The sequence below is a fragment of the Sphaeramia orbicularis genome, chromosome 4 (assembly GCF_902148855.1).
Source record: "Sphaeramia orbicularis chromosome 4, fSphaOr1.1, whole genome shotgun sequence".
In the NCBI taxonomy this organism is placed as follows: domain Eukaryota; kingdom Metazoa; phylum Chordata; class Actinopteri; order Kurtiformes; family Apogonidae; genus Sphaeramia; species Sphaeramia orbicularis.
This window is the reverse complement of record NC_043960.1, coordinates 59,275,193-59,301,753: the sequence shown is the minus strand read 5'-3', so window position 1 is coordinate 59,301,753 and position 26,561 is coordinate 59,275,193. Positions and strand designations below refer to the sequence as shown.

At 41.4% G+C, this 26,561-nt stretch overlaps 2 protein-coding genes across 2 annotated transcripts; one reads left to right on the top strand and one right to left on the bottom strand.

The window, feature by feature from the left end:
- The first annotated feature begins 1,085 nt into the window (after window positions 1-1,085).
- LOC115417677 (uncharacterized) lies at window positions 1,086-18,777 on the top strand. Its single transcript, XM_030131704.1, has 6 exons — window positions 1,086-1,173; window positions 11,935-12,080; window positions 13,273-13,395; window positions 13,838-13,862; window positions 15,769-15,810; window positions 17,717-18,777. The coding sequence occupies exons 1-6, from the start codon at window positions 1,134-1,136 to the stop codon at window positions 18,001-18,003; spliced, it is 663 nt and encodes a 220-aa protein (XP_029987564.1). The 5' UTR covers window positions 1,086-1,133; the 3' UTR covers window positions 18,004-18,777.
- A 2,887-nt stretch (window positions 18,778-21,664) lies between these two features.
- On the bottom strand, window positions 21,665-23,784 carry LOC115417640 (interferon-induced protein with tetratricopeptide repeats 1-like). Its single transcript, XM_030131651.1, has 2 exons — window positions 23,695-23,784; window positions 21,665-22,973 (listed from the first exon to the last, which is right to left on the bottom strand). Exons 1-2 carry the CDS (start codon window positions 23,697-23,699, stop codon window positions 21,665-21,667), a joined length of 1,314 nt encoding a protein of 437 aa, XP_029987511.1. The 5' UTR covers window positions 23,700-23,784.
- Window positions 23,785-26,561: the final 2,777 nt, after the last annotated feature.

Genomic DNA, 26,561 nt, shown 5'->3' with positions numbered 1-26,561 from the left:
AGGATCGTAGTACTCCATGGGCTGGTTGAGTTACCCCTCTTTTTATTACATTTGAATAATTTCCCTATTTTTAATGAAATTAACATTGTAAATGTTAGCATTGCAGCTCAATACAAGATAAATATTCATTGAAGAGATTGAAACAAAATGTTTTAATCTGTTCAAAGGGTCTGGGGTGTATCCTGAATCACCGCTGCCGGCAAACACGTACGGTAAGTCACCGCGGACGATAGAATGGTTAAAAACCAGTGAAGAATCACACTGACACGTCTGTTTATTGCCCATCAATAACCCACATTTTATTTTGAAAACCGGAAGATGATCCACGCTGTAGCATCCTTGCGCTGACTTTCTCAACCACCTCCGTGTTTTTACCGTAAAGTCTGTAATACGGGAGCACTGGAAATGTTGGAGCGGCTGGACTGACTTCGTAAAAAGGAGAGTCAGCTGGACTGACCGCAGTCCCAATAGTGACGCGCGGATTAGCGAGTAACCCCCAAACCCCAGGTATCAGGTAGGGGCAGGGGGACATGCCTCCCATACTATTACACATCGGACTTCAATCTGGGGGTTCACCCCCCCACCCCCGAAAAAAGAGAGAGACTCAGAGCTGTTGAGGAATATTTGTGTGTGTTCAATTCCTGTAAGAATATGAGCTTTGTGTTCAGCTGAACAGGTCCAGGTTTCACACCCAGTACACTGAGACTACATTTGAATAATATTTCAGTAAATACACTTTTTCTGACATTTTTGTTTGTTGTTTTGTTTGTTTTGTTTGTTTGGTGGTGTGCCTGGTGATTTTTCTAAAGTTAAATTTGTGCCGTGGCTCAAGAAGGTTGGGAAATTACAAGTCAACTGGGAGTTTGTTAGCCCCGCCCATCCTTCAAGCCTGTGACGTAATGAAGCTTCATTTGGTGAGTCAAAGTTCCCATGGCTTCCAACGGCAAGTTGTTCAGATAGAAGAAAAAAACAGAAGTTGTTTAGACCGTCCCTCCCCTCCCTTTTCTACTCTACGCACACGACCCACCCCTCCGACATACTGCTGTATAAAAGCAGGACCTGTGAGCAGAGCCGGTCACAGCTGATCTGGATCTGAGGAGCTCAGACACCACAGACACCACAGACACCACAGGATGGACTTCACAGACAGGACTGTGCGCATGTGCTGCAGCGGTGAGTTGGATGTTGTGTGTTTGAAGTGGTTCAGATGTGAACGGATCTGGAGCAGACTGCAGTTTACTGAGAGAGTTTAAAGAGTTCAAAACAGTTTGTGTCACAGATGAATCTGACAGTCTGTGCAGAAACTACAGAAGGAGAGAGAGGTCACATGGAAAAGAAAAACCTGCTTTTAGGAATGAACGAAGTCATTAACAGAGAGGAGATATATATATATATATATATATATATATATATATATATATATATATATATATATATATATATATATATACATGTATATATATATATATATATATATATATATATATATATATATATATATATATACATATATATATATCGCAGTCCATAAAAAGTACATGTGACAAAAAAAAAAAAAAATACATGAAGAACCATTAAAAACTGGACCTGATGTCACTAACAGGTCAGAACTGGAAGGACTAATGACTGTAGGGGGACATTCAGACACTTCTGTGATTTTCATGAGTTTAGAAAATGTTTGTGTCAAAGGTTATTTACTGTGAGTTCTGCATTCATTCATTCATTCATTCATTCATTCATTTGAATGAACTTTGTACTGAACACAACAGGTCCAGTCTGAACCCAAACACAAGGAACACAAGGAGAAAAGGACAGGAAGACCAGGTCTGGGTCCGGGTCCGGGTCCAGGTCTGGGGGACATTCATGAGTCCGGGTCTGGGTCCGGGTCCAGGTTTGGCTTCAGGTCCAGGTCCAGGTTGATGTGGCGGTGTGTAATGGGGGGGGGGGGATTACTCGGCCGCACGCGCGCCGGGGGATGCGTGCGTGTGTCCCTTCGCGTCCGCCTTGTAATCCTCTGGGTACAGAGCGGTGCAGTCTGTGACACCCCCCCCCCCGTAGAAGGTCATGTCAAACTTTTCACTCATTTCTTGTCGCTCCTTCCATTCGGTCTATAAGAATAAAAGCTAAACACCGTTTATACACTTCATAAACACACATGTCACATTTCCAACAGAAGGGACTTCCTACAGCTTTGGTTTAACCGCGTGCGTGCGTGGGCCCGACCGGTCTATAAATAGACAGATGCGCGTCCGTGTGAACAGCCCAGTGTGTGTGTGAACAGCCCAGTGTGTGTGTGTGAACAGCCCAGTGTGTGTGTGAACAGCCCAGTGTGTGTGTGTGAACAGCCCAGTGTGTGTGTGTGTGAACAGCCCAGTGTGTGTGAACAGCCCAGTGTGTGTGTGTGAACAGCCCAGTGTGTGTGTGAACAGCCCAGTGTGTGTGTGTGAACAGCCCAGTGTGTGTGTGAACAGCCCAGTGTGTGGTGTGAACAGCCCAGTGTGTGTGTGAACAGCCCAGTGTGTGTGTGTGAACAGCCCAGTGTGTGTGTGTGTGAACAGCCCAGTGTGTGTGTGAACAGCCCAGTGTGTGTGTGTGAACAGCCGAGTGTGTGTGTGTGTGAACAGCCGAGTGTGTGTGTGAACAGCCCAGTGTGTGTGTGTGAACAGCCAGTGTGTGTGTGAACAGCCCAGTGTGTGTGTGTGAACAGCCCAGTGTGTGTGTGTGTGAACAGCCCAGTGTGTGTGTGAACAGCCCAGTGTGTGTGTGTGAACAGCCCAGTGTGTGTGTGTGTGAACAGCCCAGTGTGTGTGAACAGCCCAGTGTGTGTGTGTGAACAGCCCAGTGTGTGTGTGAACAGCCCAGTGTGTGTGTGTGAACAGCCCAGTGTGTGTGTGAACAGCCCAGTGTGTGTGTGTGAACAGCCCAGTGTGTGTGTGAACAGCCCAGTGTGTGTGTGTGAACAGCCCAGTGTGTGTGTGTGTGAACAGCCCAGTGTGTGTGTGAACAGCCCAGTGTGTGTGTGTGAACAGCCCAGTGTGTGTGTGTGTGAACAGCCCAGTGTGTGTGTGAACAGCCCAGTGTGTGTGTGTGAACAGCCCAGTGTGTGTGTGAACAGCCCAGTGTGTGTGTGTGAACAGCCCAGTGTGTGTGTGTGTGAACAGCCCAGTGTGTGTGTGAACAGCCCAGTGTGTGTGTGTGAACAGCCCAGTGTGTGTGTGAACAGCCCAGTGTGTGTGTGTGAACAGCCCAGTGTGTGTGTGAACAGCCCAGTGTGTGTGTGTGAACAGCCCAGTGTGTGTGTGAACAGCCCAGTGTGTGTGTGTGAACAGCCCAGTGTGTGTGTGTGTGAACAGCCCAGTGTGTGTGTGAACAGCCCAGTGTGTGTGTGTGAACAGCCCAGTGTGTGTGTGAACAGCCCAGTGTGTGTGTGAACAGCCCAGTGTGTGTGTGTGAACAGCCCACACAGAAAGTCAAGTCAAACTTTCACTTCATTTATCTTTTCGCTACCTCCTGAAGATTCACATGATGTAAATTGCTTTTGTGCATTAATATTTATTTATTTGCACATCACAAACAACAGAAGAAAAAACAAGAAATAAATAAATAAATTTTGTGCGTAACACCATTGTGCAGGAGAGGACAGAAGCCAGACCTCCCTGGAAATAAACAATGCACATAAAGAAATACAGAATAAAAATACGATATAACTGAAAAACTTAAAAAAAAAAAAATAAATAAATACATTTTAAATCCACATCCAAATCAAATGCATCATCCTGACATTTTTTCATAAGTGACCGTCCTTTTCAGATGGTTTTTAAATAATGATAAAGAAGATGTTGATTGAAGTTCAGGGCGTAGATTTTTCCAAAGATGGTTTATTTCATGGATTTTTCCCAGAAAATGTCCCATACCCACTGGGGTTGTTCCAGGTACCCCTGGGGCTACGCAGACCCCCTGTGGAAACCCCTGCATTAACGGAACTTCCTGATAGAGTTTATGTGACGTTTTTGTTGGATTTTCAGAGAAAATAAGAGAAACTGAGGAGCTGTTTTTCATGTTTGTTTGTTTTTTTTTTGTGATGAGCCTTTCTTCAGTGTTGCGCCTACTGTTAGCGCAAAAACATGAGTTTAATATCCATAAAAAACACTAAAATGTTGGATTAAGGCAGAGGTTTCTGAAAGGTCGAACTAGAGGAACTTCAGTCATCTGGTGTTCTGTTCTGACAGTCTGTCCTGTTGAAGTGGGTTCAGTTGTTTACCTGTTGCCTCTCCTATCATATTCCTTTGTCATCTGAGCAGAGGTTCCTCTGTTAGTCATCCGTGCCCAGAGGCTGCTGCTGTTAAACTGCTGTTGTAAACTGTCACACATACAGCAGCAGAAACACTGGGAACCTTGTGAAGGGTGTGTCTGTGGCAAGGTTATTATCATTAACGGAAACGAACGAAATGACGAAAACTAAAATTGAAAAAACATTTTCGTTAACTGAAATAAATAAAAACTCTAATTAAAAGAAAAAAACGATAACTAACTGAAACTGTTTTGTGAACTTACAAAACTAACTAAAACGTATAAAAATTATGGATACAATTCCCTTCGTTTTCGTCTTTGTCAGTGTCGGATTGATATGAAATTCATTTCTTTGGCTCCAGCAGTTTGAGCTGGTGACACCATACAACACTTCACAGTCTGTCATGTGTGCTCACTGGTGGTTCCCAGTGGTCTTCTGGTCCCCACTCTACCTGGAACATACAGACTAAAGCTGGGACACAGCAGCACAGTCCTGTCTGGGGTTTACTGGAGTGATACATGGGTGTTTTTTTTTTTTTTTTTTTTTTTTTTGGTGTACCGTGTGTGTGCGCGTGAGTGACAGAGACAGAGCAGAGCTAAAGGACAGAGTCAGTGTTGAACTAGCATCCAGGTTAACACTGGAGAGTTTATCACCATGAAAAGGCCTTCCAAGCCCTGAACTGCACAGTTTAGAAGAGGAGAAAAGAGGAGGATGAAAACTAATCCAATTACAGAGGTATGGAACCTGTTAGAATGTTAAAAAACGTTTGATGTTACAGCTACAGCTAGCTGAACTGAACTGAAGCAAAGTTGGATAATAATGGAACTGGAGATGATTAAGATATGACATATCTGCTAAGGTGTGGTTTACTGATGAGGAACTGGGTTATATATGTTTATAAGTGGTTTATATATGTTTCTATCTGCTTTAACTGCTGGTTAGCTGGTTTATAATATGTTCCTATCTGCTTTAACTGCTGGTTAGCTGGTTTATATATGTTTCTATCTGCTTTAACTGCTGGTTAGCTGGTTATATATGTTTCTATCTGCTTTAACTGCTGGTTAGCTGGTTTATATATGTTTCTATCTGCTTTAACCGCTGGTTAGCTGGTTATTTATGTTTCTATCTGCTTTAACTGCTGGTTAGCTGGTTTATATACGTTTCTATCTGCTTTAACTGCTGGTTAGCTGGTTATATACGTTCCTATCTGCTTTAACTGCTGGTTAGCTGGTTTATATATGTTTCTGTCTGCTTTAACTGCTGGTTAGCTGGTTTATATATGTTTCTATCTGCTTTAACTGCTGGTTAGCTGGTTTATATACGTTTCTATCTGCTTTAACTGCTGGTTAGCTGGTTATATATGTTTCTATCTGCTTTAACTGCTGGTTAGCTGGTTTATATATGTTTCTATCTGCTTTAACTGCTGGTTAGCTGGTTATATATGTTTCTATCTGCTTTAACTGCTGGTTAGCTGGTTTATATACGTTTCTATCTGCTTTAACTGCTGGTTAGCTGGTTATATACGTTCCTATCTGCTTTAACTGCTGGTTAGCTGGTTTATATACGTTTCTATCTGCTTTAACTGCTGGTTAGCTGGTTTATATATGTTTCTATCTGCTTTAACCGCTGGTTAGCTGGTTATTTATGTTTCTATCTGCTTTAACTGCTGGTTAGCTGGTTTATATACGTTTCTATCTGCTTTAACTGCTGGTTAGCTGGTTATATACGTTCCTATCTGCTTTAACTGCTGGTTAGCTGGTTTATATATGTTTCTGTCTGCTTTAACTGCTGGTTAGCTGGTTTATATATGTTTCTATCTGCTTTAACTGCTGGTTAGCTGGTTTATATACGTTTCTATCTGCTTTAACTGCTGGTTAGCTGGTTATATATGTTTCTATCTGCTTTAACTGCTGGTTAGCTGGTTTATATATGTTTCTATCTGCTTTAACTGCTGGTTAGCTGGTTATATATGTTTCTATCTGCTTTAACTGCTGGTTAGCTGGTTTATATACGTTTCTATCTGCTTTAACTGCTGGTTAGCTGGTTATATACGTTCCTATCTGCTTTAACTGCTGGTTAGCTGGTTTATATACGTTTCTATCTGCTTTAACTGCTGGTTAGCTGGTTTATATATGTTTCTGTCTGCTTTAACTGCTGGTTAGCTGGTTTATATATGTTTCTATCTGCTTTAACTGCTGGTTAGCTGGTTATATATATTTCTATCTGCTTTAACTGCTGGTTAGCTGGTTATATATATTTCTATCTGCTTTAACTGCTGGTTAGCTGGTTTATATATGTTTCTATCTGCTTTAACTGCTGGTTAGCTGGTTATATATGTTTCTATCTGCTTTAACTGCTGGTTAGCTGGTTTATATATGTTTCTATCTGCTTTAACTGCTGGTTAGCTGGTTTATATATGTTTCTATCTGCTTTAACTGCTGGTTAGCTGGTTATATATGTTTCTATCTGCTTTAACTGCTGGTTAGCTGGTTATATATGTTTCTATCTGCTTTAACTGCTGGTTAGTTGGTTTATATCTGTTTCTATCTGCTTTAACTGCTGGTTAGCTGGTTTATATATGTTTCTATCTGCTTTAACTGCTGGTTAGCTGGTTATATATGTTTCTATCTGCTTTAACTGCTGGTTAGTTGGTTTATATATGTTTCTATCTGCTTTAACTGCTGGTTAGCTGGTTATATATGTTTCTATCTGCTTTAACTGCTGGTTAGCTGGTTTATATATGTTTCTGTCTGCTTTAACTGCTGGTTAGCTGGTTTATATATGTTTCTATCTGCTTTAACTGCTGGTTAGCTGGTTATATATATTTCTATCTGCTTTAACTGCTGGTTAGCTGGTTATATATGTTTCTATCTGCTTTAACTGCTGGTTAGCTGGTTATATATGTTTCTATCTGCTTTAACTGCTGGTTAGCTGGTTTATATACGTTTCTATCTGCTTTAACTGCTGGTTAGCTGGTTATATACGTTCCTATCTGCTTTAACTGCTGGTTAGCTGGTTTATATACGTTTCTATCTGCTTTAACTGCTGGTTAGCTGGTTATATATGTTTCTATTTGCTTTAACTGCTGGTTAGCTGGTTATATATGTTTCTATCTGCTTTAACAGCTGGTTAGCTGGTTTATATATGTTTCTATCTGCTTTAACTGCTGGTTAGCTGGTTATATATGTTTCTATCTGCTTTAACTGCTGGTTAGCTGGTTTATATATGTTTCTGTCTGCTTTAACTGCTGGTTAGCTGGTTATATATGTTTCTATCTGCTTTAACTGCTGGTTAGTTGGTTTATATATGTTTCTATCTGCTTTAACTGCTGGTTAGCTGGTTATATATGTTTCTATCTGCTTTAACTGCTGGTTAGCTGGTTTATATATGTTTCTGTCTGCTTTAACTGCTGGTTAGCTGGTTATATATGTTTCTATCTGCTTTAACTGCTGGTTAGCTGGTTTATATATGTTTGTATCTGGTTTAACTGCTGGTTAGCTGGTTATATATGTTTCTATCTGCTTTAACTGCTGGTTAGCTGGTTATATATGTTTCTATCTGCTTTAACTGCTGGTTAGCTGGTTATATATGTTTCTATCTGCTTTAACTGCTGGTTAGCTGGTTTATATATGTTTCTATCTGCTTTAACCGCTGGTTAGCTGGTTATTTATGTTTCTATCTGCTTTAACTGCTGGTTAGCTGGTTTATATACGTTTCTATCTGCTTTAACTGCTGGTTAGCTGGTTTATATATGTTTCTATCTGCTTTAACCGCTGGTTAGCTGGTTATTTATGTTTCTATCTGCTTTAACTGCTGGTTAGCTGGTTTATATACGTTTCTATCTGCTTTAACTGCTGGTTAGCTGGTTATATACGTTCCTATCTGCTTTAACTGCTGGTTAGCTGGTTTATATATGTTTCTGTCTGCTTTAACTGCTGGTTAGCTGGTTTATATATGTTTCTATCTGCTTTAACTGCTGGTTAGCTGGTTTATATACGTTTCTATCTGCTTTAACTGCTGGTTAGCTGGTTATATATGTTTCTATCTGCTTTAACTGCTGGTTAGCTGGTTTATATATGTTTCTATCTGCTTTAACTGCTGGTTAGCTGGTTATATATGTTTCTATCTGCTTTAACTGCTGGTTAGCTGGTTTATATACGTTTCTATCTGCTTTAACTGCTGGTTAGCTGGTTATATACGTTCCTATCTGCTTTAACTGCTGGTTAGCTGGTTTATATACGTTTCTATCTGCTTTAACTGCTGGTTAGCTGGTTTATATATGTTTCTGTCTGCTTTAACTGCTGGTTAGCTGGTTTATATATGTTTCTATCTGCTTTAACTGCTGGTTAGCTGGTTATATATATTTCTATCTGCTTTAACTGCTGGTTAGCTGGTTATATATATTTCTATCTGCTTTAACTGCTGGTTAGCTGGTTTATATATGTTTCTATCTGCTTTAACTGCTGGTTAGCTGGTTATATATGTTTCTATCTGCTTTAACTGCTGGTTAGCTGGTTTATATATGTTTCTATCTGCTTTAACTGCTGGTTAGCTGGTTTATATATGTTTCTATCTGCTTTAACTGCTGGTTAGCTGGTTATATATGTTTCTATCTGCTTTAACTGCTGGTTAGCTGGTTTATATATGTTTCTATCTGCTTTAACTGCTGGTTAGCTGGTTATATATGTTTCTATCTGCTTTAACTGCTGGTTAGCTGGTTATATATGTTTCTATCTGCTTTAACTGCTGGTTAGTTGGTTTATATCTGTTTCTATCTGCTTTAACTGCTGGTTAGCTGGTTTATATATGTTTCTATCTGCTTTAACTGCTGGTTAGCTGGTTATATATGTTTCTATCTGCTTTAACTGCTGGTTAGTTGGTTTATATATGTTTCTATCTGCTTTAACTGCTGGTTAGCTGGTTATATATGTTTCTATCTGCTTTAACTGCTGGTTAGCTGGTTTATATATGTTTCTGTCTGCTTTAACTGCTGGTTAGCTGGTTTATATATGTTTCTATCTGCTTTAACTGCTGGTTAGCTGGTTATATATATTTCTATCTGCTTTAACTGCTGGTTAGCTGGTTATATATGTTTCTATCTGCTTTAACTGCTGGTTAGCTGGTTATATATGTTTCTATCTGCTTTAACTGCTGGTTAGCTGGTTTATATACGTTTCTATCTGCTTTAACTGCTGGTTAGCTGGTTATATACGTTCCTATCTGCTTTAACTGCTGGTTAGCTGGTTTATATACGTTTCTATCTGCTTTAACTGCTGGTTAGCTGGTTATATATGTTTCTATTTGCTTTAACTGCTGGTTAGCTGGTTATATATGTTTCTATCTGCTTTAACAGCTGGTTAGCTGGTTTATATATGTTTCTATCTGCTTTAACTGCTGGTTAGCTGGTTATATATGTTTCTATCTGCTTTAACTGCTGGTTAGCTGGTTTATATATGTTTCTGTCTGCTTTAACTGCTGGTTAGCTGGTTATATATGTTTCTATCTGCTTTAACTGCTGGTTAGTTGGTTTATATATGTTTCTATCTGCTTTAACTGCTGGTTAGCTGGTTTATATATGTTTCTATCTGCTTTAACTGCTGGTTAGCTGGTTTATATATGTTTCTGTCTGCTTTAACTGCTGGTTAGCTGGTTATATATGTTTCTATCTGCTTTAACTGCTGGTTAGCTGGTTTATATATGTTTGTATCTGGTTTAACTGCTGGTTAGCTGGTTATATATGTTTCTATCTGCTTTAACTGCTGGTTAGCTGGTTTATATATGTTTCTATCTGCTTTAACTGCTGGTTAGCTGGTTTATATATGTTTCTATCTGCTTTAACTGCTGGTTAGCTGGTTTATATATGTTTGTATCTGGTTTAACTGCTGGTTAGCTGGTTATATATGTTTCTATCTGCTTTAACTGCTGGTTAGCTGGTTATATATGTTTCTATCTGCTTTAACTGCTGGTTAGCTGGTTTATATATGTTTCTATCTGCTTTAACTGCTGGTTAGCTGGTTTATATATGTTTCTGTCTGCTTTAACTGCTGGTTAGCTGGTTTATATATGTTTCTATCTGCTTTAACTGCTGGCTGCTTTGTGCATCTCCTCTCATGCTTTGCACATCTTCGCATTGTTTCACGTAAGTGACGTTGTGTATGGATTGCACCCCCCCTCAACCTGCTATAGGGAATTTATACATTGTACGGTACATTGTGTCTCTGCTCAGTCCATGAGCCGCCCTAACCCCACGCCCAAATACAGTGTCCAGGGTAACCCATATCCGCGCCTCACTAATTTCTTTGAATAGGATGATGAGGAAGATAAAATATATGAAATAACTAAAACTAATACTAAAACTAAACTAAACTAAACCAAAACTAAGCATTCAGAAAAAAACAATAACTAATAAAAACTAACAAACCTGCTCTAAAAACTAATTAAAACTAACTGAATAAGAGAAAAAAAAAGTCAAAACTAATTAAAACTAAACTATAATTAAAAATTCAAAACTATTATAACCTTGGTCTGTGGGAGTTCAGCAATTTTATACAGATAACAGCAAAAGAACATCAAAGACTGCCTTAAAGAATCTGTCTGGGACGTAAAAAGAGATGATTCTGTTTGTTTTATGATTAATGTCATTCAAGTTTCATCAGATCCCACTCATTTCATTTATTCCCTCACACAGAAGGTGGGTTGGAGCGTTAAAAAACACCTAGAAATGACAAAAACTATCAAGCCGTAATATGGACACTGAACGCATGTTTGAGCAGACGTAAAATAGCTGAAAGTTTATTTTATTCAATCTGAAAAAGTTCCATTATGGACATTTTACAGTTGTTTCTGATAATAAATATGTGAAAAACTTCAAGTGTTTTTATACTAAAACACAGAGGAACAGAAAACAGCAGAAGATTCAGAAAATGGACAATAAAGCCAAACATCCACATTATAAACCCAGTAAAAGTCAGTGTTAACACCAAACTAAGAACAGACACTCAGAACAAAACCAATGAATTACCTGTTCTTAATTATTCTGTTTGAGATTTGCTATTTTAGTTGGAATTTTATTTTGCTATTTTATGTTTTCCTTCATTATTCTTTTTATTTTTGTTGCTTTTCTTTACTCTTATGTTCTTTTTTTTTTTGCTCATTTTGATTTTAATTTTATTTTGCTGGATAAAAAAAAACATAAAAATCTAATTATTTGTCATTTAAAGCTGAGTTTGACTTTTATCACCAGTCTGATCCTCAGTATCTGTAATCTGTTCATGTGTCATTACTCAGCTGAATGTGTTTCCTCATACTGTACTCCACCATAAACAGTCCATGTGTTTACAGACTGTAGGTCACATGGTCATGTTCAGACATGTGTCACAGCGTGCATTGTGGGAAGTGCAGTTCCACTCAGCTGCAGTAGTCAGAGGAAATGAAGCTGTGTGTGTGTGTGTGTGTGTGTGTGTGTGCGTGTGTGTGTGTGTGTGTCCTCAGGGTTGACTATCAGTCAGGTCTGTTTTTTTGAACCTGCACAAATGACGGATGTGATGTGGAACATGGACCAGTCCACGCCATCCTCTGTCTTCATGTCCTGACCTGAACCCATCATGTTGCCTTCACTGACCCACTTCTGTCTTTGTTTCCAGTTGGGCTGATGCTGATGTTGCCGTCGGTCTGGGCGGTGTTCGGTCTCCACTGTAACGTCACTCAGACTTCTGATGGGATGTTCAGGCTGTGGTTGTCAGAGCCGCCGCCGGCACCGGACTGCAACTGGTTGTGGGAGGACTCCAACGTAAGCAGGTTTAATTTACTAATGAACATCTGCATGATCAGTGAATGATCCATCCATTTTCTTCTTCTTATCTGGGGCCAAGTCACAGAGTCAACAGTCTAAGCAGGGACGCCCAGACTCCTCCCTCTCCTCAGACTCCTCCCCCAGCTCCTCCAGGTGGACCCCGAGTCGTTCCCAGTCCAGTCCGCAGTCATAGTCTCTCCAGTGTGTCCCAGGTTCTCCTCCAGGCCTCCTCCTGGTGGGACATGACCAGAACACCTCCCCAGGGAGGAGTCCAGGAGGATCTGAACCAGATGTCTGATCCACCTCAGCTGGTTCCTCTGGATGTGGAGGAGCAGCGGCTCTACTCTGAGCTCCGCCCCTGGTGATTGAGCTCCTCCCCCTATCCCTAAGGGTGCGCCCACCCACCCTACAGAGGAAACTCATTTGGACCGCTTGTATCTGGGATCTGGTCCTTTGGGTCCTGACCCAAAGCTCATGACCACAGGTGAGGGTCTGAACGTAGACTGACGGTAAATCCAGAGCTTGGCCTTTGGGCTCAGCTCCTTCTGAACCACAGACTGATACAGCGACTGCATCACTGCAGACGCTGCACCCATCCACCTGTCAATCTGACGCTCCATCCTTCCCTCACTCATGAACAAGACCCCAAGATACTGGAACTCCTCCACTTGGGGCAAAGACTCTCCACCGACCCGGAGAGGGCAGACCACCTTTTCCGGTCCAGAACCATGGCCTTAGATGTGGAGGTTCTGATCCTCATCCCACTGTCTTCACACTGGGCTGCAAACCGCCCCAGGACACGCTGAAGGTCCAGGTTCAATGTGGTCAACAGGACAACATCATCTGCAAAAAGCAGATTTTTGTCCAAATGAATGTAAAGATAGTTTATCAGCAGCTGGAGGGTTCAGACTGAAACTGTCTGAACTATGAGAGTCCAAATACACAAAGAAATGAAGCACAGACTAAGAACAGAGGAGTTAGACAAATATGAACCATTGAACTGTTCTAGTTTGTGTTCGTCTACAGGACAACAGACCCAGATCAGATCTCAGTGGTATCTGAGTAGCTCTGAAACACAGAGGACCCCCCCCCCACACACTGTTCCATCCTCTGAGGCCCCGCCCACTACCGCTGCTGGTGACAGAGCAGGAAGTTTACGACTGAATCATGTTTGTTTGTTTATTTACAGAAAATAAATCTGGCTGTCAGTGTTGACAACTTCAGCGATCAGGTGTTCAACGTATCGGACCAGTACCTCATCCTGAAGACCTGTAGCAACTACACCACATACCAGCGGGGCTGTCTGAAACTGGTAAACAACACCTGACTATTACCCATCACAAAGAGAATGTCACCAACTATGAGGACTGTGGACGGTCCCAGCTGGAGGCCTTCTGGTGCCACCTGCTGGTTTAGACAGGAAGTAAAAGTCAGAGTTTGAATGAGCAGAGAACAGAGCTCAGTGTGGTAAACAGACTCCAAACACAGGTGTCCACAGAACACTTCCACCTGTCATTTCACGAACAGACTCAGGTTTGAGTTTAAATCTGACTTTGACTTGGATCAGATCTGTTAAACCTCAGTCTGATCCAGTTATCTGTGATCTGTTCATCTGTCTGTCATTACTCAGCTGAATGTGTTCCTCATGTCAGTTCAAACATGTGTGTGTGTGTTTGGACCACGGCCTGCTTTTAACATACGTGTGTGTGTGCGTGTGTGTGTGTGTGTATGTGTGTGTGTGTGTGTTTCCTCAGGGCTGGACTGCAGTTGTGTGTTCATGTAAGTATCTGATAAAAACACAAACTTCCATAAAGTCTGTGTCACATTAAAGTCAGTCCTCAAAGTCATCATCTGTCCAAGAGACGCATCACTTCCTGTTTGACCATCACAGTTCATCCTACACAACACAGTAGTAGTAGTAGTAGTAGTAGTAGTAGTAGTAGTAGTAGTATTTAGGGTCAGGTTACTTGGTTCAGAGTGTATTTTGGAATAAATGTACTCAGATGGTACTTAAAGGTCAGAGGTCATTCAGTTGTCCATAGTATTGACCCTTTGCATGTTATGTCCCTCTCTGTTCACGCTGTAATGGAGCACCATGACGGACGGCAGAAGTGCCGGACTGCACACTGGACGGCAAACCGGCTAATATTGGAATGTCCTGGTTTTTATTCGTTTTTTTTAACCCTGCTTTACACATCCAGTGGTGGCACACAACAGTTCCATCCATGGTTTCAGCTGGTTCCAGACAGAGCCTGGATCTGATGGACCTGATATTACAGATAGAACAGACTCTGTTTGTGTCCACAGCATTAGCATTAGCTCTACCAAATGCTAGCTAGACTGGGTTAACTCCTATGATCCACTGTGTTCCAGTGTGTGTCATCAGTCCCTTCAGTATTAGTTCTGTTGTTGGAGTGTCTGCCTTTGGACCAGCTCCACTCTGTTCTATGTCCTACTGTTCTTGTCCTGATGCTGTTCCATCATTTCTAGAGGTGGAACTGTACATATGACTGTGTGTAGACAGTACAAAGGCAGACACTTCAACAGAAGAGCTCATACTGTAGGATACTGAGGACACACACACACATTATTACACAGTGTTGGTTCATTAGAGCTGCTTTTGGTTCCAGTCTGTTTGAGTTTGGATGGCATGATGAGGAAACATGTTCAAAACATACACAGCTAGCTAGCTAACGTTAGCTGTATCTGACCTTTACCATTATGAGATCCATTCCTCTGGTGTGAGTGCAGTACAGCCACTGGGGAATCGAACCTGAGACTAAGAACTGGGATCATCCAGACTGTAGTCTGCTTTAGATCACACCTGTGTATGGGGACACTGCATTTAGAACAGAATGGAACAGATGGTGTGCTTTAAACTCCAGTAGACTGGAGGATTTAGTCAGATCTGTAAACACACCAGGAGGCAGAAGGTATGGGTCTGTAGCTAGCCTTGCTATCGCTAACTTCTCCAAACAGCGTTCTTTGTGCCGTCAGTAAGGTGAGTCACTTACAGGACAACTCCAAAACTTTATTTTCAGTGCTGTAGACAGAATCTGTCGCTCATTCGTTTGTTTGTTGTGTTGCTTTTGCCGTCCACCATGGAACTGCAGCCCTGGTCACCTGATAACTGTGACGTCAGTGCAAAGGGTTAATAAATATATGTTTACTACAAAATATGGTGTAGTATACAACCAATAGTAGTACTACTGACTGAAGTAGAATTTGTGTATTAGTACTTCTGCTATAGTAGAATGTGTGTATTAGTACTGCTACTATAGTAGAATGTGTGTATTAGTACTGCTACTATAGTAGAATGTGTGTATTAGTACCGCTGTTATAGTAGAATGTGTATTAGTACCTCTGCTATAGTAGAACATGTGCAATAGTACTGCTACTATAGTACAACATGTGTATTAGTACTACTACTATAGTACAACATGTGTATTAGTACTACTACTATAGTACAACATAATACTTCCTTCTGTAGTAGTACATGTATAATATTAAATTAGTTTTTGGAGTCAGAGTTTATGAATGAATTTGATTGGATTCACTTCTTTTTTTCCTTGTAAATGAAAACATATTGTTTTACACGTTCTGTATTTAAGTGAATACTGGTTTGAACTGGGAAGGATGGACTCCACATTAAGGGACTTTTTTTTTGTTTTTTTTATTTTTCTAGTTAACTGCAGCTCCATTGTGACTCCGCCTCCTCCTATTCTGGGTGAGTTTCTTCTCCATCTTCTTATTTGTATTAGTGCTGAATTCTAAACATTCACCTAAAAAGTCCTTCAAAGCAGTCGTGCAGTACTTTCTACTTTCCTCGACTGCATTTCTGTTCAAGTACAGATACAGCGTTTAGAAAAGCAGAGAGAGAAAAAGAAAAGAAAATGTCATGAAACAGGGATTTTCAAGAAAAAAAACAAAGAAATACAAAACAGTTCAAGACTGAGTTTGTCACATTTAAGATTAAATCGAAAAAACCTGAGGCTGCACCAGGGGAAGGTCCCCTCATCATGGAAGACAGCCTGTATTATCCCTGTTCCCAAGACGAAAAATCCCAGGAACTCCAACGACTTTCGTCCCATAGTTCTGACCTCACGGGTGATGAAGTCGATGGGGAGGCTGGTACTGCATCGTCTGAGGTCACTGGTGTAGCGTGTTCTAGACCAGGGCTCTCAAACTCCTGTTCTTTCAGGTTCCACATTCAGCCTGATTTGATCTGCAGTGGACCGGACCAGGACAATAAGAACAGAAGAACCTGTAAATAATGACAACTGGCAATTTATGTCTTTGTTTTAGTATAACGAAAAAAAACAAAACAACTGAAGACCCATAAAAACCCAAACGTCCACCTTTAACCCTTAAAGACCCAAACGTCCACCTTTAACCCTTACAGACCCAAACGTCCACCTTTAACCCTTAAAGACCCAAACGTCCACCTTTAACCCTTAAAGACCCAAACGTCCACCTTTAACCCTTAAAGACCCAAACGTCCACCTTTAACCCTTACAGACCCAAACGTCCACCTTTAACCCTTAAAGACCCAAACGTCCACCTTTAACCCTTAAAGACCCAAACGTCCACCTTTAACCCTTAAAGACCCAAACGTCCACCTTTAACCCTTACAGACCCAAACGTCCACCTTTAACCCTTAAAGACCCAAACGTCCACCTTTAACCCTTACAGACCCAAACGTCCACCTTTAACCCTTAAAGACCCAAACGTCCACCTTTAACCCTTAAAGACCCAAACGTCCACCTTTAACCCTTACAGACCCAAATGTCCACCTTTAACCCTTAAAGACCCAAACGTCCACCTTTAACCCTTACAGACCCAAACGTCCACCTTTAACCCTTACAGACCCAAACGTCCACCTTTAACCCTTAAAGACCCAAACGTCCACCTTTAACCCTTAAAGACCCAAACGTCCACCTTTAACCCTTACAGACCCAAATGTCCACCTTTAACCCTTAAAGACCCAAACGTCCACCTTTAACCCTTACAGACCCAAACGTCCACCTTTAACCCTTACAGACCCAAACGTCCACCTTTAACCCTTAAAGACCCAAACGTCCACCTTTAACCCTTAAAGACCCAAACGTCCACCTTTAACCCTTACAGACCCAAACGTCCACCTTTAACCCTTAAAGACCCAAACGTCCACCTTTAACCCTTAAAGACCCAAACGTCCACCTTTAACCCTTACAGACCCAAATGTCCACCTTTAACCCTTACAGACCCAAACGTCCACCTTTAACCCTTACAGACCCAAACGTCCACCTTTAACCCTTACAGACCCAAACGTCCACCTTTAACCCTTAAAGACCCAAACGTCCACCTTTAACCCTTAAAGACCCAAACGTCCACTTTTAACCCTTACAGACCCAAATGTCCACCTTTAACCCTTAAAGACCCAAACGTCCACCTTTAACCCTTACAGACCCAAACGTCCACCTTTAACCCTTAAAGACCCAAACGTCCACCTTTAACCCTTAAAGACCCAAACGTCCACCTTTAACCCTTACAGACCCAAACTATATACTCACCTGGACACCAGAGGGTTAAAGTGTGTTTAATACGTTCACCTGGTTAGCAGAAGGTTCACTCTGTGTTTTGTGTCTCCTCAGTGGTTCCTCATATCCCTGGGCTTTGGCTTTGGCTGACAGTGGCTGCATCGATCCTTTTTGTGCTCTGCGTCTTTGGCAGTTTGGTCCACTGGTGCAGAAAAAGGAGTCTGGCCAACAAGAGTCATCAGGATCAGACTCGAAGGGTGGAGGAGGAGGTGATGGAGAGGATGATGCAGGACCAGGACCAACGCCTACAGGCAGATCAGATGTGTGATGTTAAAATCCCACTGGCTGAAATCCAACCACTGGATCAGTGTGTAGATCTAGAAGACGGAGCATCAGTTTGAACACAGAAGTAGTTGGACTTATTTTTAATCAGGAGGTTTTGATGACAGTGCCACAGCATTAGAAGACTGGTCTGCTTTGGTGGAGGTCTGCGCTCTGAATGATTTTCTAGTTTTGGATGTTTTTCATCTAAAAATATTTAAACTAAATGTTGTCCTTTGAGTCTGTTTCAGATGGCATTTAGACCTTTACAATTCTGTGGAATATTTGTCTGAAACTGGTCTGGTTCAAAAGGTATGAATCAAAAAGTAGTGGGCGGTCCATCCGTGATGCCCTTGACCCTGCCCACTTATAAAATATAGACTCACATTTTTTCATAAAAGTCAACTCTTCTCACCATAAAATCGACCACATCTAGAACCCATGGTTCCCACGGGTCAACGCCAGGGATGCAAATTATCGATTAATCCATTAATCATTAGTTGGTTGACCTTATTGATTGATTAACGATTAATTGATAAGCGGTGATTTTCCTGAGAACCTGAATTTCTCGTTCAATACAGTCTATAAGAATAAAAGCTAAATACTGTTTATGTACTTCATAAGAAAATCGTGTCACATTACTTAATGATTGATTTATTGAACCATTGGATACAGTCAGTGTTTCCAGTGGAATTCATCTGTTGGTGTGGTGGTGTGGAATGGGGGGTGCACGTGCGTGCACACAAAAGGTTTAATAGTCAGTCCCTGCTAGAAGTCCCGCCTCTAACCTAATTATCACTCTCTGATTGGCTCTGCGGTTTTGCTATCGTACATGTGATTGGCCGTCCCTGCTGTTCCTCCATCTACTTGTAAAAGCTACAGTTATCTGCTAGTGGGACAGGACAGGAAAAAATAAATAAATAAAAGAGTTGGACCGGACAGGAGGCAGTTCGTATCATCAACCGCTTAGCGTAAGTTGTCAACATGTTTGCATTTGTTCTGTCCGGGTCACGTCAGTTAGACAGATTTGAATATCACAGGTGTCATTTACATGTACATTTGTTCATGTGTCTGTTTGAATATCACAGGTGTCATTTACACGTGTCTGTTTACTTGCATGCGCATGCATATGTGTGTCCATGTGTGCAGGGCCGGTTCATGGCATAGGCTGATAACTGATAACATGATAATTTCTCATTAATTGTCTTAAAAATAAAGAAATGAGAGAAAAAAAAACCAAAACAACAACCCCCCCTGTAATTTCTCAGGTGAACTCTCCCAGACCGGTGCTCACTGAGCATGTGCAGGAGTGACAGAGACAGAGTGGAGCTGAATGACAGTCAGACAGGTGTAGAACTAAACATCCAGGTAAAGGATGGAGAGTTTATCAGCATGAAAAGGCCTTCCAAGGCCTGAGCTGCACAGTTTAGAAGAGGAGAGAAGACGAAGCAGAAAAATAATCCAATTATAGAGGGATGGAACCTTTTATAATGTTAAAAAACGTTTGATGTTACTAGCTAAAGCTAGCTGAACTGAAATGACGCAAAGTTGGCTAATAATGGAACTGTAGATGAATAAGATATGAGAGATCTGCTAAGGTGTGGTGTACTGATGAACTGGGTTATATATGTTTATATATGTTTCTATGTGGTTTACATATGTTTCTATGTGGTTTTTATATGTTTCTATGTGGTTTACTGCTGGCTGCTTTGTGCGTCTGCCGCATTTCCAGTACGTGGAACTGGCTCAACTCGACTCCACTCTGGTACCAGGTCCTATTCCAGACCGTTTCCATTACAGGAAACTACAGACTGTACAGTACCTGGTCGTCATAGCGATGCTGCATGTTACTTCCTTGCCATCTGCTCAGAGTTGCTGATAAACTTGTTCGTTGTGTGTTGTCTCATCAAACTCATGCTGAATTTTTATGTTGGCCACCAAAGACTGAGTCTCCTGACTGAATGGTGTAGTTTTACAGACTGTCGTCATGTGGATTAACCTACCGCTACATTTACTATAAAACTACTGCACCTGTTTTTTGTAAAAGGGCGGGTCACAGAGACGACTCTGACCAATCAGTGGTCTGCAGTGTTTACACAGTGTCACCTTTTAGTATCTGGTCCCCAGTCCTGGAACCTCAACAGAGGTGATACCAAAAAACTAGTACCTGGTACCAGATTCCAGGTCCTTTTTCGTAATGGAAACGCAAAAAGACCGAGTTGAGTCAAGTCAAGTCGATACTACGTAGTGGAAACGCGGCATAAAGGGCCCACATGGTTTGGCTTTCATGGGGCCTCAGCACAGAATCAAACTGAACACAGAGTTTAGTTCCAACACACTGTGTACTGCGGTACTGTGGTTTTGTTTGTTTTTGTTTGATTGCTGCTATTGTTGTTCATTTTGTCTTATTTACTTTATTCTGTATTCAATTTGTGTTGTCTTCAAGTATGTATGTGTTTATTTACTTTTCTGTACGTCAGTATAAGTGTGTGTGTGTGAATATAAGTGAGGTTGACTATTTAATTTGTTCATATATTGCGCTGATCAGAGGCTAAAGGATTGACTCATGTGGAAAAGGGGCGGGGTCAAATCAGTGCTAGTTCCTCCCACTCCTTTTCAAACGTACAAATGAAGTCATACTTTGTTTTCATGTACATCTATAAGTTTTTTCATGTTTTTTCGCATTCTGTTTTATTTGTAAGGACTAAGTGGGATTACTTTTGTTTTTTTTTTGTATATTCGGAATAAACTGGAACTGAAACATTTAACCTGAAAAAGTTGCTGTTAAATGATTGTGATTCTGGTTTCGTACATAACCTGTACATGTCATTACAAATCATGGTATTAATTTTCACTATTATGCAAACGACACACAACTGTACTGACTGATTAAACCTGATCAGACCAAGCACGTGGATAAACTGTCTGTGTCCAAGACATAAAAAAAATTCATAAAAAACTGTGAACTTTGACCTACTTTTCCCAAAATGTAATCCCATTTATTCTGGTCACTGACAATATAAACCCAATCTGGTCTGAAATTAACCAATAGTTTTACAGCTAAAGTGTAAACAAAGAAACAAATCAAAAACAAAACCCCTTCCCTCCCCTTCAGGCGGTGGGGTCATAAAAATAAATCAGTTTAAAGCTGGGCATATGGAAGTAAATCTGTCTTCCATATGGGCAACATTAAAGTTGTGCAGTAAACGTTGTGTTTGTGGATCCGTTTATGTGTCTGTTTAGACGTCAACGCCCCCGTATGATCGGTCAAAGGTTAAAGGTCAATAATGCATCTGATATCTGATCGGTCTTAGGATCCAAAATTAATGACACTTTATATAAATGATATTTTTTCTGTATCAAACCTGAGAAAATGTATTATGTTTGCTGATGATATGCATTTATTTTGTACTGAAAAAGATATATTTGAGTCATTACAAGAAACAGAAAAAGAACTGGTATTGATAAAGAAATGGTTTGATTATGATAAATTATCTTTAAATGAAAATATAACAAAGTTTATGATCTCTTAGGTTCAATGTGTTAATAAAACATGTCAAAGGCAAAGAAATAACTAAAATCATCCAGCTGAGAAAACGACACCAAACAAGGCAACGTTTATAAGAAATATGAAGGAACAATTGAAAGTGTCCAGAAACGTCCGAATCTGCTCCAACTCAGAGGAACTGACTGGTTTTGTGATTCGTCGGAGGTCGGTTTGGGAATTGTTCGTTTACAGCGTCAGAGCTGCTGTTGTAACAGGAAGTCGCGTATTTCCGGACACCTCTGGTTCCTGTTCCGATCTCGGATTCTCTCCAGTGTTCGCAGACTGTGTTCGCCGTAAAACGTGAGCGGACGGATCTCCGCTGCCGCCATGTGGAACCGGATGGACTCGTCGCTCCGGTTCATGTAGAAGTGCAGGAATTTGGCGTAGTAGTTGTAAACCATCTGAGCCTCTTCTGGGTCCAGGTCCGTGCGGAGCAGGTCGTCGAAGATCTGCTGGCCTTCGGCCAGGTTAGTGTTCGTCTTAGCGTAAATGTTTGCCAGGGATATTTTCCTCTTGAGCGAAGAGTCGGGGTAAAGCGCGATGACATCTTTGAAGAGGCTGATGGCTCTGTCCACCAGGCTTTGGTTTGGACGGTCCTGGTCCTGGTCCCGGTCCAGGAGGATCCTCTTGTTGTAGCAGTGTGCAGCGCAGTCCTTCAGGTACCGGTGGTCTGGATGCCTCTGCAGGGCCTCCTCCGCCAGGTCAGTGGCGTCGCTGGTGGAGATCTTCATGGTGTAGAGCCTCAGTAATGGTCTGATTCCGCTGTAGCTGCTCGCCGGCTTCTTCAAAACTCTGGTGGCGAGTTCACGGGCTTCAGATTCAACATTCTGCCCTCTGCTCGCCAACGCCTCCAGGTGAAGAGCGGTGAGGTACAGGTTCTCTGGATCGTGGGCTTTTGCGATTCTCATCCTGTCGATGATGTCATCGTCCAGTGTCGGTGCGGCCTGAACCAACGCCAGCACGCGGCTGGAGCACCACTCCACGTGGTCCGGCTGCATCCGGATGGCGCTCTGGAACAGATCCGCCGCCGCTGGACTCCTGCCGAACTTCATCAGGGTCCAGGCCTTCTCGGCGTAGACGTCCGGGTGGAGGTCGTGCTGCTCCGGAGGTGGGTGCTCGCTCATCAGCTCATCCACTTTCAGCAGGTAACGGCGGCTTTGCGCCGGTTCCCCCAGGTGATGGTGCAGCCACGCCAGGTTCCCGTAGTTCACCACCAACCACGGCCCCTGGTCCGAGACGGTGTTCCGGATCTGGCGGAAGGCCTCTGCGGCCCGGCTGAAGAAGCGCAGGGCGTGGTCACAGTCGCCCAGCTGGTGGTGGATGAAGCCCTGCAGGTTGTAGATGTGGCCCAGCCAGACGTAGCCCTCCTCCGAACCAATGTCCGTCAGGTTGTCGCAAAGGCGCAGCAGCCTGGACCTGCTGGAGTCCAGGTCCCAGGTGAAGTGACACTGCAGGGCCTCGAGATGGACCTGGAGTCGGTGTTCAGGTGGAGGCGGAGCAGCACTGAGGAGAAGCAAACATGAGGGTCGAACATGAGCGCAGATCTGAACCCTAAAAGACCCAGAACCATCTACTGATCTAAACTGTTTAATTCCTGTCGATCCACAAATCCTATCAATCCATGTCAATAATTGGTGTAAAATATAGTTCTTCATCTTTCATGGTCATCAAATATGACCATATTTGGACGTTCAGAGGCTCCATAGTTACCATGGAAACACCGACATCTTCTACAACATTGATTCCCCAGTAAAACCCATGGAGTTGGTTCAATGACAGGCTTATAAATATTAAATAATGAATAGAAAATGTACAAAATACAAAATAATATGCAAAAAATTGACTAAAATTAAGTAAAAAAGTATAAAATAAGTAACAAAATGAACAAAAAATAATAAAATATGAAGCAAAATGAATAAAATAAGATTGTCAGTGTCTGTTTTTTTGTTCAGTTAATGATAATATTTTGATGAAAAAGTCACTTTTTCTTCAGTTTTTCTCTGTTTTGATAAAATAACCTTTGAATTAACTCTGAGCTTTAATGAACATCTACATGATACAAGAGAAAAGAAAAGACACAAAAACAGACGATACAATACGAAAAAATACTAATAAAATAATCCAAGCAGAATGAAGAGAAGAAATTAAAATAAATAAAAGGAGGATTTAACATCAATAATGAAGGATCGGAGGCTGTTTCAGTGAATATTTAATACAAACTGACCTCATGTTTCAGTCGTCTCCTGTTCGTCTTCGTCTGTTTCAGGTTTAGTGTCGAAGGCGTGGAACCATAAAGTCAAAGTCCACATCCACGTTGGACCGTCTGTCAATATTCACCGCAGATTTAATCAGAACGCAACAGACCCTTTACCGCAGGGGTGTCAAACATATGGCCCGGGGGCCGAAAGGGGTCTGATCTCGTCCATCAAAGGGTCCGATCCAGTCCGCCAAATGGCACGATCCACTCTGCCAAAGGGTCCAATACAGTCCGCCAAAAGGGTCCCATATTTTTCAATTCAGGTTTATAATCAATCGTGCTATGTGTGTAGTTTGATGCCACACAGCTCACATGAAGATACTCTGTTCGCTCCTTATCCTCTCTCGATCAATCACACACTATTGACAATGATAAAGTGGACAGTGGCCGTCTGTTCGTCTGTCACGACGTACCCCTGGCTGGGGTTGAGACCCAACGTGACCTTCCTTCAGAAATCCAAGAAATTTCTCTAGAGACACTAATACTACTATGGTACAGAAAAATGTTGTTTTTCGGCTCAGAGATCTGTCTAATTTTTTTTTTTTCATTCCACAGTTGTGCTTCCATTCCCCAGTCACAGAACACACACGGTATAATTTGGGACACATCTGGGTGTAACATTACTCTCAAGGTAGCATGCGGGTTAGCAAATTGTGAAAACAGGGCTGATAAATTTACTTTTCTCCAGTTATAGTCCTTTACAATCTCACGGCATTACTAGGTACACAATCCCCACTGACACATTATGATGCTAAGACCTCATCTTTTTATTTTATTTTATTTTATTTTATTTTTAATGTTACTACCACATATAATGCCACCGTAGCTCTAACTCCTTCTGATTATGGGTATGGCTGTCCTACAGATATGGTGTGGACGTGTGGTCAACACTCTTATTTGTATCTCCCAGCATGATGGGCAGGTACATGTCACCTCTCTTATTTGGTTCCAGCTACCTCCAAATTGACCATCAGCCCAGTTATGTCACCGCCTCACACCCGTGTAAAACGGGATCGGATTTCAGGTGGCCATAAGTTTGTAATCAGTATTATTCCCATGTACGGCCCTGCTCGCTTAGCCTCGTACATAGAAGAACTTTCTGTGGAGCTAGAGAATCTCACTGCGTCTGTTGAACAGGGGTTTAATGACCAGTGAGATGAAAGCTCTCCGCACTGTCGCATTACAGAATAGGGCAGCTTTAGATCTCCTATTGGCCGAAAAGGGAGGTGTCTGTCATCTTATTGGCGACCAGTGTTGTACCTATGTACCTGATGTTTCCACAATCAGTTTGATCACCTTAGACGAGTCCTACATGAGGAAAACACTGCATACACAACAACAGGCTGGGATTTTTGGGGCTGGCTGCTGTCTGGGGGATGGAAGGCAATGTTGATGAAAATTATTGCTGTGATTTTTGGTGTGTTTGTATTACTCCTCGGATTATCCTGTTGCATCATTCCAATAATACGTTCAATGATTAGCAGTGTGATTGGTACTTTTAGTATGGTATAGCATGAAGTGACTGATGATGATGATGATAATTATGATTTTGATGACTTAGATGATCTTGATGATGATTTGATGGTGTATGAAGAAAGCAACGTGTAATCCTGTCAAATTAACAAAAATTGTGAAACTGGAAATTACTGTTCTGACTGATGTCCAAAAGCAGATAGATCATGGGTGGATGTTTATAGTATTTTTTTCATAGTATTTTGCTATTTGTCCTCCAATGTCAAACCTGATCTAAAAAGAAAAAAGACACAAAGTCTGGAAATTTGGCTACATATAATTTATCTGGAAAATATCTGGAGAAATATGGCTTAATTAGGTTGTCTCTGGGTTGATAATCATTTATAATCATTTATTGATACTCGTACGTAAATTTTATGTTTTTGCATGATTGATTCGGTTGAATAATCAAAAGGGAGGAAATGTGATGGAAAAATTTACTTTTTATATTTTATACTCTTTATATTTTATACTGTTAGTACATCTTCTTTTAATGCTGAGTCATTATTCATTATGCGTGATGTTTACCACTCTGTAACACCCCCAACCCAGGAACGAAGTTCTTGCCTTGAGTTAAAACCCAAACACCTAAATGTCTGAATGTGTGGATAGAGGATGGCGCCTGCACTCCAGATTGGATCCAAGCAAGGTTAGAGTGGAGAGGTCATCATGACCTCTTCACGGAGCAGAGAAGGAGTAGTATGGGGTGGTATGATGTACGTAAGGAATGACATCATAGTTTGAGGGGGTTGGATTTGGTTCTATATAATCTTTAGTTTTCTCTTGTTTAATCAGACTTCACTTACAGAGTTTCTCTGTGATTGACTTCTCAATAAATGCATTTATTTATTTTAACTCTAACTTTCTCTCCTCCTCTTTATGTGTGGGTTATCAGTTGAACATTTCCATAACACCACCAAAGGGGTCCAATGCAGTCCACCAAAAGGTTCAGTACAGTCCGCTGAAAGGGTCCGATACGGTCTGCAGGATGACGTTTCAAAATGAACAAATGACCCTGAAGATGTTAACAGTAAAGGATGTCAAATAGCATAATGAAAATATTTACATTTATAAAGTATTTATAAAGTCACAATAAAATATGAATAACCTCAACAAATATGAACAACCTGAAAAACCGGCCCGTCAGAGGGTCCAGTTTAGCCCTTGAGGGCGGCCCATGTGAAATAAGCGCAAAAATTTCATCAGGATCAGAATACTTTATTCAACCCAGGCGGAAATTATTGAGTTTTACAGTCGTTGCATTCAAGTAGAATAAAAAGAAGCGGGAAAGAAATGATCAACACAACAAAAAAAGACAAAAA

Bases quoted from the DNA above. Each gene is read 5' to 3' on its own strand.
- LOC115417677 (XM_030131704.1), top strand. From the start codon at position 1,134: ATGGACTTCACAGACAGGACTGTGCGCATGTGCTGCAGCG. The intron at 13,396-13,837 runs GTAAACAACACC...GTGTTTCCTCAG, and splicing joins AGCGGGGCTGTCTGAAACTG to GGCTGGACTGCAGTTGTGTG. The intron at 15,811-17,716 runs GTGAGTTTCTTC...GTGTCTCCTCAG, and splicing joins TCCGCCTCCTCCTATTCTGG to TGGTTCCTCATATCCCTGGG.